Genomic DNA, 12071 nt, shown 5'->3' on the forward strand with positions numbered 1-12071 from the left:
CGCAGTTTCACAACATATTGTTATTATAAGCCTCCAGGTTTTATCACTTTTTGCAGTGTACGCTGTCCCGTGGTGTAAATGCAACACCCTGCAGCCTATAAGCCCACCACTTCCTGTGACCAGCTGGACCTATCGACGGTGGTCAGGATGCAAAAGCAGCTTAGCCTGTCAAGATGATCAAACAGTCTCTCACAGAGAGGTCAAAGCCATATCCGGTGAGACACACGGAGGAGGATTTTTATAAGGACACATTGATCAACACTGTTGTATTACTCTGTTCAGGGACTGTGCAGAATGTGTAGTGCTTAACTTATACGGTTCCTATCGGACCGCAAGCAAAATAAGGAACTGGCTACAGACAAAGCAGCTGTGAAAACCAAGAAGTTCACAGGGACACCCACATTCAAGAGATAGCAGTTAGAACTCGCGTCACTTCAGTTCAAATGAAACACCATAAATAAATGCCTGTTGACTTCTGAAATGAGTCTTTGAAAAATGTCCAATGTACTCGTTTCTTAATTTACTTGATAGTAAATTAAAGTTTTAGTTGGACCAAATAAGCCATTTTAATTTATGTCACCTTGGACTCGTCTAAACCAACACCACAGCAATATGTATCTATACATTTGCAATACTGGTTGGAGATATAACAGTTAAGTGCAGTGTGAGACCTAACCTTGAAGAATATTTGATAATAAGAGTAATTTGTTACCTGCATCACTTCACATGTCTTACCCTGGGATCTGAAATCGCTCTCACTTGGGCCACAACTTTTCATTGTTGCCAATTACTTTTATAATTAACCGTTAACTGTAATAGGGCTGTAACAATTAATCTTTCCAATAAATTATTAATCAATTACGGATACCAAATTAATCATCAATTACTTTGGTCATAAGTTAATTTGTTTAAAAGGGTTTTTATTAATTAAAACACATTCTCTGCATTATCAGCTGCTTGAACGTGAATATTTTCCGTTTATTTGCGCCACATCACAAATAAATCATTGAGACCGACTAACTTTTATTCATGGGCAAAACGACATTTGAAAACATAAATTTCAAGGATTAATGATAGTTATTTAATGATAGTTATTTACCAAGTTATTTGGTGTTGATTTATTAATCTAAATATTTCACATCGCGCTCCAGCTCAGTCTAAATAATCAAATGAATATTTAAACCTCTGATGGAGATTATTCCTCTTCTGTCTCTTTTCAGAAAAGTCAGAAAAAAACATTTCTACACATCAGTGAGGAAATAAATAACACATACTTATTTATGGTTGGGTCAACTGTGAGACCAGAAATGTCGGCTGTGTGGCAAAGCCAGAAGAGGAAGTGAGTGACACAAACAAGAAGCGTCAACCGTGTTGTGTTGATTCTGCGTGATAATAATAAATCGTATTTGCAATATACTAACATATACCCACGTTGTGGAAGTTGTGTTTATACCAAAGTTGTGTCAGTTTCTGCAACTCTGTATGAATTTGAAGAACACCGTGTTTAATGAAACTAATTATATATGCATGTGGACATTTGCTTATGCTCTTAACGCTTAAAGTTCAGCTTTTCATTCCAAGCCATGTGCCGAGTTCAGCTGCAGCACAACCACATGCGAGTGTCTCCTACAGTCATTGGTTGAGTCTGCAGCATTCTTAAGTGGGCTGACACCCATTGGTTAGTGTCACTGCCACTGCTGTCTCCACACAAAACAATAGCAGTCTTTGTGTGTCAACGTCTGGCCGTGTGTTCCCCTCTGCTTCAACCAAGAATTTGTGTCAGTATAGCGTCTTGGTGGTAGAGTGATGATGAAAACAAATTTCAGAGAATTTTTTTAAATGAGTTAAACAACTTCATTGTGGTAAATACGGGGACTTCTGGGATAAAAGCTTCCTTTTCTTTCTCATTGCTTTTTTTTGGGTTTATTTCGTGTTTAAGAGTACCATTGTGGTAAATGAGAGAACAGTCCCGCTACGGAACTGAGCAACAACATGGAGGATGTATCACCTAGAAGTGGCTAAATAAAACGATTACCTAATTTTCTCACAACAACTAAACAATTGGGACCAGCGGAATAACTGGCACCTGCAAGGCTATGCTTCATTCCATTGTTGTACTTTGCACCCTATAAGATCAAGATGTGAATGAAGCCATTCAGCATATGTGCAAATGGTTCTCAAATTTCTGAGTTTTAAGCATGTCAGCAGTCCATTAACAGCCAAATGATTTCAAGTGGTGTCATTCATTTGTGCATCGCTTGCGGACATTTGTGGAAACATGCAAAAAATAATAATTGTCTTGCTTAGACATGCAAAACTACTGTGCAAACCAACAAATTACCACTTTAAGGTCTTTGTTACACAAGATTAGGAATAAGAGATGACACATTTCCGCAGTGTTACCACAGTTACTAAAATTTCCCCTCAGTGCTCGGCGAAAAAGAACAGAAATTGGATTTAACACACAACATCAGATATGTTCAAGAGCATTCAATGGTAATTTACACGACACTCATAAAGACAGTAAGGCTTCCTTAAAACATATTGATTTTCTGTTAAACCTATAACATGAGACCTGACCAGAGGAGAGCGTTTAAAGTGGCTAATGTTTATTTAATGTGTCATACACAAAATAGCTCAGAGTTCAGGAAAATGTGTTGTGCGTTGTGGGAGAACTGAAACGCTTATGAAAAAGGATCTGAAAAAGTGTTGCTTGCATCATGAAAAGTGTTGTTTGAAAATATTGACACAAATCTAATTGCATAGGATCTCAGAGAAAAATGAATACATCTCAAAACGCCACCCTTGCATTTATGTGTATACAATCACCAATACGCAACTTTGGAAAAACAATGATGTCAAAGTTTGACCTCTCTCATGCATTTGCTGTCACTATATTCATCATCAACGTCTTCTCCTCTTGTGTTTAGTCTATTTGCAATATGTTATTTTCTTTATACATCCCTCTGACTCGGTTCATTCTGTAGACTCAAGTAGACTTATTCAAATAAAGCTTTATTTAAAGATGAAGTATGTACACAGGATGTATGCTTTTATGCATATGCTCAATGTCTACTTTGTTTTTGGTGCATTTGCTTATACACTACAGAGTTTAAAGTTAAAGCTTTAACATTATACCCTATTTCTCCAAGCGAACCTAGTTCCCTGGCGTCCTAATGAACATACCATGAGAATGAAGCACCACAGCAGTTCCATTACCCTGCCAAAACGGCCCTGTTCAGAACGCTCTATCTAAGGGACAGGAAATTACATCAGCCACAGAGGCTACTGGGAGCTAACAGTAGTTAGCATTTGGAAAAGTGGTGATTTGCAGGCTCGAGCAGGCACACTGCTGTCATACATCATATCCTCTGAGGCTGTAAGTTTGTGTAGGACTCTGTGCTGCACTGTGGAGCCAAGAATAGAACTTTTCACAGACTTCGCGGTCTTCTGGTTTTCGGATACTGTTGCCCTCGCCAGCACTCTGGCATGTTTTACAGACAAAGCGGAGCTCCGCGAGACAACAATTCCAGGAATTTAGCGCATTGTGACGTCCCAATGAACACGGAAGTCAACATTGCGTGTTTTATCTCCTGTACTTAGACTGAGGAGGACCAAAAAAACATGAGTGGTTCATCTTTTTTCACACTTTGCCGACTGATAGGGCCTCCAGGGTCCGAAACATAAGGATTTAAATGATTAAAAAGTTGATTTTGCATAATATGGAACCTTTAAGGAAAAACTTAAACGGGCAAAAATGAAAGTATATGGAGGTTTCTGTTTTCGTGTGGATAAGGCCTTGCAGGTGTCGAGTGTGGAGTAATCCTTTAAAACAACATAAACAAGAGATTTCATGAATAAACTCCAAAAACCAGTTTTGCTATAAAGATAATTACTACAGGCAGAAGGTCGGATAAACTGATCACTATATCTCCCTGGCCCCTGCACTGTATGCAGTGGGGTAAAAGTAATCACATGGCAGGCTAACTTCAAAGACGTACAAACTTGATGCAACTTGGTCTTGGACACTTATTTTATTAGTCATTTGTGTGATCTAATTCTGTTTACAGTTTGTGAGTGTCTGCAGAGAATATTTCAATAAGTGACATTCTCTACTAACGGCAATCTGGATGTCCAGAGTCCTTCCAGTATCAAATACACAAGTACTTCGAGCTACTACTCCAACCAACGTGTATTTATGTAAATCCTGCATTGCACACTAAAGAACATGCAAATTGTCCCAGGAAAAACACAGACTATGCATCAACTCTTTACTCGCAATGATTTGCTCTCGAGGGATAAACTGGATCACCCTGTATAACCTCACATAAATTAGAATCGAGTATTTGTCCTCTAACACCCAGCAGCAACCCAACCATCATCTTCTTTGCTGCCAGCAAGAAGTACAGATGATCAAAAGACACTTCTGGAGACATGGACAATAGCTGATATTGCAGCATAGTATGTATAAAACTACATACTGTACAATGTGATGCCTTTCACATTTATGTTTGAAAGGCCATCTATGGTGATATAAAAATTAAGAGCAGCAACAGAGTGAGAAGGCTTTTTTGGTCTTTAAGTTACACATGGTTTATTATGTCCACAAAGGGATGCTTTTGATCCTTTGGTATTTTGTGAGCAATGGAAACAGGAAACATACCTGGTTAATTACACTTATACAAGTCTTTTCACACATAAAAACAGACATTAGCTCATTTTTAACCCTGTAACGCCAAACGTATCATATATGATACATTCGTTTTTGAGCCCCCCACATAAGCAATGTGACATTTTTTACCTTGACAACCCCGATGTATAAAATTATGGGAAATCCGGCAGAAAAACCCCACAGAGATGCAAGTACTGCGTAGGCCACTTTGCCCATGTGTACTGTGAGAAATGCAGAGTGCATCTTTGTCTGAACAACTGTTTTCAAGCCTACCATCACTCAAAATAAAAAGGTTTTGAACAGCAAAATTTGTAAATAATAACGTCTAATGTCTTCCAGACTTCAACCCTGCCTGTTCCATTGCTGCATTGTTTTTGTTTGATTTGTTTGTGTATTTTTTGTTCAAGAAAAAAAAGAATCTTTGAGCATTGTGACCCGCTGTCTCAAATATGATACAAATTAAAACCCCGATATGGAAATTGATATTTGAAAAAAAAAAAAAAAAGTTTGTTTGTTCAGAAAGCCCAATGAAGGCTCCAGTTTAAAAGAATTGGAATTTTCTGTCAATTATTTAACGGTTTGGGCTTTACAGGGTTAGTTACTTTTGTTTAAAGGATGACAAGGTTTGGTGAATGCAAGAATAACATAGTGACATTTCAAACAAGGAGGCATTTCAGCAAGACACATCCGAGAACAGAAAATATTCAAGTAAAATAGTACGGATTGGAAGGCATAACAATTAAGTGACAAGGAGGCAAGCAGCTGTAGATTTAGTGCAATTCTGACCACATTTGCTCACATGAACAAACCACAACCCCTCTTGCCTTGTGTTCACACATCTTGAGCTACAGTATAACCACCCTAGGGGGTTAGGAGTGGGTGCAGTTGTTCACCCTGCACCTGCATAGTCATCGTTATTCAGAATGAACTGCTTGCATTGTGAAGACAACATTTGGACAGGTTAATTAAGGGAAATCTGAAAACCGATCACCTCTTATTCAGCTCAGTTAATATTAAACTATGTCATACTTTAATCCACTTTACTCACCTAGGTTGGGAATTTTCTTCATACATGCGTTCCTTGCCCTCCTTGAACAAGCTGATAGTCTGCTTGGTCTTCTTTGTTAGGTTCTCCATGAAGACCCGGAAGTACTCGTTGTCCCCCAGAGTCTCCATTTTGCCCTCATAGCGAGACAAGATGGTGCGCAGGTGCTGGTAGGTGTCAGGCAGTAGATCCAGGATGTAAGGGGGGCTGTTCTTCAGAGCCAACTTGGGGTTTTGGCATAGACGCACCACCTGCAGTAAGAAAGGATGTAAAGTGGGACGATAAGATACAGTTACAGACAAAAAATGTGCACGTGAGAGGAAAGGCAGTGAGGGAAGAGACCGTCTTCCCTCCCTGATGTCTTCAACACAGAAGAAGTATTACAAAGAGACGGGGAGAGAGAATCAGAGATGTGTTTTAAGTGCGACTACATACATTAATCCTGTGCAAGTGTAAGAGAGAACTCTTTTCTGTATTAAAGCACTTATCTTTAGTGCTGAATATTGTCCATGAGCCCAGACTCAAGAAAACCCGGAAAGAAAAGGCCCCTGAAAGCCCCATCAAGCTAAGAGCTTTCAAAGTGTGGCAAGTCTACACATTACATAATGGAATGCACCCTAATCCCTAATAACATCACAAGGTATTTCACCATTAGAATACATTTGACTCTAAAGATTGAGGTGGAAAATGGCAACAACATACCTCTATTCAGCCATGTGACGAGCTGTCCACTACTTCTTAATAATTCCCTATGTAGATGTATATCCTTAAAAGTACACGGGAATACTTGCATCTTATTACACGACATAGATAAGACTGAAGAGAATTACCACCATCTCTACAGTTTTTTTAAAGAAGCTGTTGATGCATTCACACTTCTGTATTTCAATTATCTGCAAATCTTAGCAGAAATTGACTGACAGTGATACTGTCAGTAGGACTGATATCAAGCCCTGTCAAAAAAAATGGGGAGAATTACATAATCTGCGATTGTGCAGTCTTCTTAAACATTCAAGTTTAGTCATCCCCTGTTAATGGTCAGACCATGGGAAATCAATTACATGCCCGACTGAAACATGTTCACCAGACTACATGAATGCATCTTTTATCTTCTGTAATGTTCAACCGTTCCTCACCCATCTCACTGTAACGTTGCACTGCTTCAGAGCCATTTTGTTGACCATTACAAGACACTTCAAGGCAGCCTACAGTGTCATCAAGCTCACTGTTGTCATGGTTGCTGTCACAGTTGCCACTGGATTCAAGTCTAAGTCTGTAGAGTATGAGGCCAAAATATTGTTTACTAATCATGTACGAGTTGTAAAAATAAATATGGCAGAAATAGCACCTCAAGAATGCCAGTATGAATGTCCTCACTTTCTCGGAAGCCATTGGTTTGTCATTATGGGAAAATGGGACTTCAAAAGGACTTCAATCAGTTCACAATTGAAGCAAGTCTGGAACCAGAGAGCTTTATAATCATCATCAATCATGAAGCGATTTTTCTTTTCATGCTCAAAATGTCCTGCCGCCATAGGAATCTATGTGGTGATACTGAATGACAGAAATGATGGACACTGTGGAGGAGGTCTCAGTCTGTGTGGGCTCACACTAACTAATGAAATATAATGAAAAATAATTCTGGTGATTGGTTAAGTAAAAGAAAGACTAATTCATTAATTGGAATGTTCTGCTCTTCTTTGCCTAGTGTGAAACTAAATATCCTTAGATTTAATCTGATTGATCAGACAAAATAAAGTGAAACTAAAGTGAAAAATAAATAAAATAATACAACATAATACAGCTGCCATCTTCTACTAATACAACTAATGATTTCAGACAGAGGCCCCTTCCTGTTCACATATAAAGGTACACAACATAAAAAAACATGAACTGAAATTATTGGGAATAATTCCTCTCAGTTTCTAAATGGGCCAGTGTGCTAGACCACTCCATTCAGCACGACTATATCAAATGTCTCTCAAAAAGAATAAGGTCACTCGCACTCGGCTGCTGGTAGAGTATTTAAAGCAATATTACTTTCACAAAACGGAAACTATTTTTAGCAATGCAGTATTCGATTGGTGAGTGAAAATTAAAGGTTCCTACTGAAACTGGGGGGAAAATAGATCACTGGTGAAATATTTTAAGGGCAATTACATGAAGATGCCACCCACTTGCATCTTAAACTTCATCTATATTTAAAGAAAAAAAAAAAAAAAAAAGCATGGTTTTCAACAAATGTCAAGGATAATTGCAGTGCATGAAAGCGCCAATGGATGTGAAAAATAAATGTGGATATTTTAAAGCTGCAGTGCGAAACTTTCACATATAGACGAACGTCTACTATGTTCAAACCATTGCCAAACAAGTTCATACACTGATGACGAGGCCTATCAGCTCCACAAAACTCCATCTGTATTACTTATTACATTAGCGATCTACCACACCAACACTTAACACAAATTAGCCAAGCTCTTGGACATGCATCTAAGACGGTGAGTGTTTATCAAGGATATTGCCATGAAGAAAAATCTTGAGTGCCTGCAAGCTAAACTGCATTCCACTAACCCTTCGCTTTCTTTCATTCTTTGGCTGGTGCTAGACTTGTAGTGAGTCTTGTAGCTTTCAAACATCCACTGTACGTTGTTTAAAGGTTAGCCAGGTAGAAGAAAAGTTGTCCCTGGTTGAATTTTTGTAACGGTCAATGTATTATTTGATTAAAATTTGCAAATCAACATGTTCTGAATCCTCTTCATCTTCTTTAAACACCATGATCATATGAGACCACTCTGAACAACAAAGCCATCTTTAAGCACAATGTATACTCCTGCGTGAAGTGCCCTACGTCAGTTACAGAGAGCCTCTCCGTCGTCTACGGCTGCACGTCCGTCAGTGTCCGTCACTCCACCAAGGGACAACGGAGACGGTAAGGGCTGCGATTGGTCCTCAGGACAGGCCGAGATAACGCTGCTCTGTGCCGGCCTCTATGGACGCTCGGTGTGCACGAGCTGATCACCGGCGACAACGACAAACTATAAATACGTCATATCTTAATACAAAAACCACATGTTAAGACTCTAAATGGCCAATTTCTCGCCTCAAATGATATTAAAACTGCGTTCCGGGACACAGAAAATATTTATTTCAGGTGAGAAACGGCCACTGTTTCAATGTTATTCAGCTGCAACAACAACAGTCTTTCTCTCTCTGACGCCATTGCTCACTGTAGCAACAAGCACAACAACCTTGCGTAGAGACCCCTACTGATCGGGCGGGAAATTGCAGTGCGTATCCGGCAACATCACGGCGGAGAACTATGAAGGCTCGAGGGGTCTCCGTGGTTACGCAGTCGGAGAAGTAGGTGTGAGATACCGCACTGAATGCGGTCTTATTATACTCGTTTGGGGCAAAGAGAGGACAAACATTTAAAAACACCAATGAAAAAACTTTAAGCAACTCAAAAGAGCAGCATTATGCGGTAATCAAAAGCTGGTGTTCAATAATTAAGCTTTGCTATACTGGACACCAAGACAACCCTGAGGAAGGAAAATATCCCCATGTTTCTGATAAAATTTAACCAAGATCTGTGGTGAAGGTTTTTCTTAAAGTGACACTTTGAGAGACATTTTTTTTTTTGCAAGTGGTCGTCTACTGTAGGCTAAATGCTGGGCTGTGGTTTTTACACACGACAGGGCTGAACAATATTGCTGTGGCTACTTTTATAACTTCAGAAGGTAAGATGCTCTCGTCACGTCACTGCATCTGCCTTTCTGATGTTTTACTGGGTCAGATGAATATGGTCAATTATTCTCATATGGCAAACTGCAAACACTAATCTAGTCTGTGCAAGGTACAGTCATCGTGTCTGGACTGAACTTCAGGATGTACAGTCAGAAACAAAGATTAACAGACACTTATGAGGCAAAGCAAAAGTGTGATGGAATTTACATCCACAACAAAAAAAATTATGAGCAGTATAACTCAAAAATATAATGACAGATTTGATGGTATTATCAGGAGATGCAGTGTATGGTTCAATTATTAGATTGTGGGAGTGATCTGGACATGGATCACATTTTGAGTGTATTGACATCGTTTGAAACTGATGTTTACACTTTCGAGTGCTTTTTCTGCTACTAGTGATGGCTTTGAAAAAGGACTCAGGTCTTTAAACTAAAGGCCTCAAAGAGGAAGGAGGCACAATAGAGCGTCTTGTCTTCCTATTCACACTAGTATTGCTGTGTGAATCTGAACAGGAAACTGGGGGTCAAACTGCTACTGACTTTTTTTTTCCTCCTGAGAAGTAAAGTTGTGAAATGAATCTGCCCTGTGGAGGAGCACAATTAACCCAGTTAAATGAACGCATTTCCTATGTTTTTCTTAAGCTTTGTTACAGTTTCCAAGTGCTGACAGACTGTTGACTGTAGCCCTTTCACAGTAGCAACGCACACGAGGACTGCTGTGCCAAATCCAATTCCTGTATATCATGTTTGTGCTTTCAGTGTTAATATTTACGATACATCTTAGCACTTAAACGTGGTTCAACAAGTTGAATGTAACACGATATGACAATTAGTTAGCAGAGTGGCACAGCACTTAGCAAACAGATGTGTTGTGGACAGCTTCTGTGTCCACGGGCTCGTATGGACTTGGGTGTGTGTTATTGTAAGGCTGTTTTAAAAGTCCGTCTTTGATAGTGGCCCGAGGTTAGCGCTCCAACACACTATAATTACTGTTTGCAACTTAGCTTCTGCTGGCTAACCAAGTCTTCGTACCAGCTGACTAGCTAATTTAACGTTAGCAGCTATAGTCCTGCAGCAGGCGAAGATTGGCTAGCTTATCCCTAGTTAGCTGCAGTTAGCTAGCAAGTCGCGCTTTGGGCATCCCGACGCTGTGGCTAACATGTAAAAGCTAGTTAGTTTACGGTTATCAACACAAACCTTGTCCATCAGTTTCCAGCATTTCTCCACCGTCTTTTTGTCCACGGCCCCGGGCTGGTGATGGGAGTGGAGGTGGTGATGGTGTGGCTGGAAGGCATCCTTCATCATTCCTATGAGTCCCCCGCCTTTCTTCAGGTTCCCTGCCATGTTCGGGCTCGGCGAGGGTCGGCCAGAGCGGCAAACGGGCGAGGCGCCGAGGCAGGGGTCAGGGGGACCGAACCGCCGCCTGGAGTTAAGAGAACCGGGCGACGGTGATCCGGCACCCCCCGGCGAGGACAGCGCCCGAGTGGCGGGTTCGAGCCAGGGTCCGACGGGGGGTAGAGGAGGCTGACTATCGGACGAACGCTTCCATCGGTGTCTTAACACCAGTTTAGCCTGATAAATGCCCCGATTGTGGCTTCAACAAGCCCCACACTCAGTCACTCACACCCTGCGTAAGCCCGTCCGTGCTGCTGCAGCTAGCTACGCTGCTCCTTCTCCCTCTGCAGGGAACCACGCAGGCTAATTAGCAGAGCAGACCTGTTACCCCTCGCCCCCAGCTGGAGCACAATGGCAGCGTTTCTCTGACCAGAAACCTTGTAGTCCGGAACGTGTCCTCTCCTTTCCACGAAACCCCCGATATCGTTCCGCTTTTTTTTCCCGTCAGTAGCAGCTCTTTTCGCCTGTGGTGTGTCTTGACGGGAAGTTCAGTTCAGTGGCAGTGTGACAGTGTCAGCGCTCCTCGGCGGCTTGTGTGTGAGGCTGACGACAGCGAGCACTCGCCGATGACTGGCGAGAGGAAGTGGCTCTTAAAACTGCGAAAGCCACTCGGACACATGCGGGGACAGGGGTGAATAAATAATTATGGGAATTAAACATTGCCCAGTGTATTTTTTTTTCTTCTTCTGTTTCCCCCCGTGACGTGTATGTGCGGCCCTTTCCTGCACGTCCCCTTCCGTTCATCCCCCCTCCTCCTCCTCCCCCTTCCTCCTCCTCCCCCTTCCTCACGCAAACCAAACTCCACGCCTTCCTTGTGCGCGTTCGCGGCAAAATGAATGTGCTCGGGCGCGCGCCTACGCTTGCGCAGCATTCATGAAGCGCAGTGGTTTTTGTATGAGTGGTGCTCCAGTCAAGTTACGATTGGCTCTGTCAGTAATTAAAAAGAAGCTTTTGTCTACTCTTTTTTTCCCCTGAAATTAAAGGTGCATTATGTAATAAATCTAAAGCAACTGGCCATAAGATCCTCCTAATATGTCACAGAGACTCAGAAATTATGTTCATATAACAAACTGAACTCATCAACAACAACGGTACAGCCAAAATATTTGCATTAAAAAAATATATTTTGCAGACTGCAAATCATGTTTTGGCATGTGGCGCCACCTACCGTCCCGTCTACCAATCATTGCAGTCAGTAGAGTCTCAGCTGCCG

At 41.1% G+C, this 12071-nt stretch overlaps 1 protein-coding gene across 1 annotated transcript in view; it reads right to left on the bottom strand.

Annotated features, from left to right (window-relative positions):
• cbl (Cbl proto-oncogene, E3 ubiquitin protein ligase) overlaps positions 1–11550 on the bottom strand; it is a 38136-nt gene extending 26586 nt beyond the window's left edge. Inside the window, exons 1-2 of the mRNA XM_083886775.1 lie at positions 10661–11550; positions 5721–5968 (exon numbers count right to left, since the gene is read on the bottom strand). Of these exons, the coding sequence (XP_083742901.1) occupies positions 5721–5968; positions 10661–10807 (395 nt within the window). The 5' untranslated portion in view covers positions 10808–11550. The remainder of the gene's footprint in view (positions 1–5720; positions 5969–10660) is intronic.
• Between the last annotated feature and the right edge of the window lie 521 nt (positions 11551–12071).

This window comes from Microchirus variegatus (genome assembly GCF_963457635.1).
Source record: "Microchirus variegatus genome assembly, chromosome: 3".
NCBI lineage: Eukaryota > Metazoa > Chordata > Actinopteri > Pleuronectiformes > Soleidae > Microchirus > Microchirus variegatus.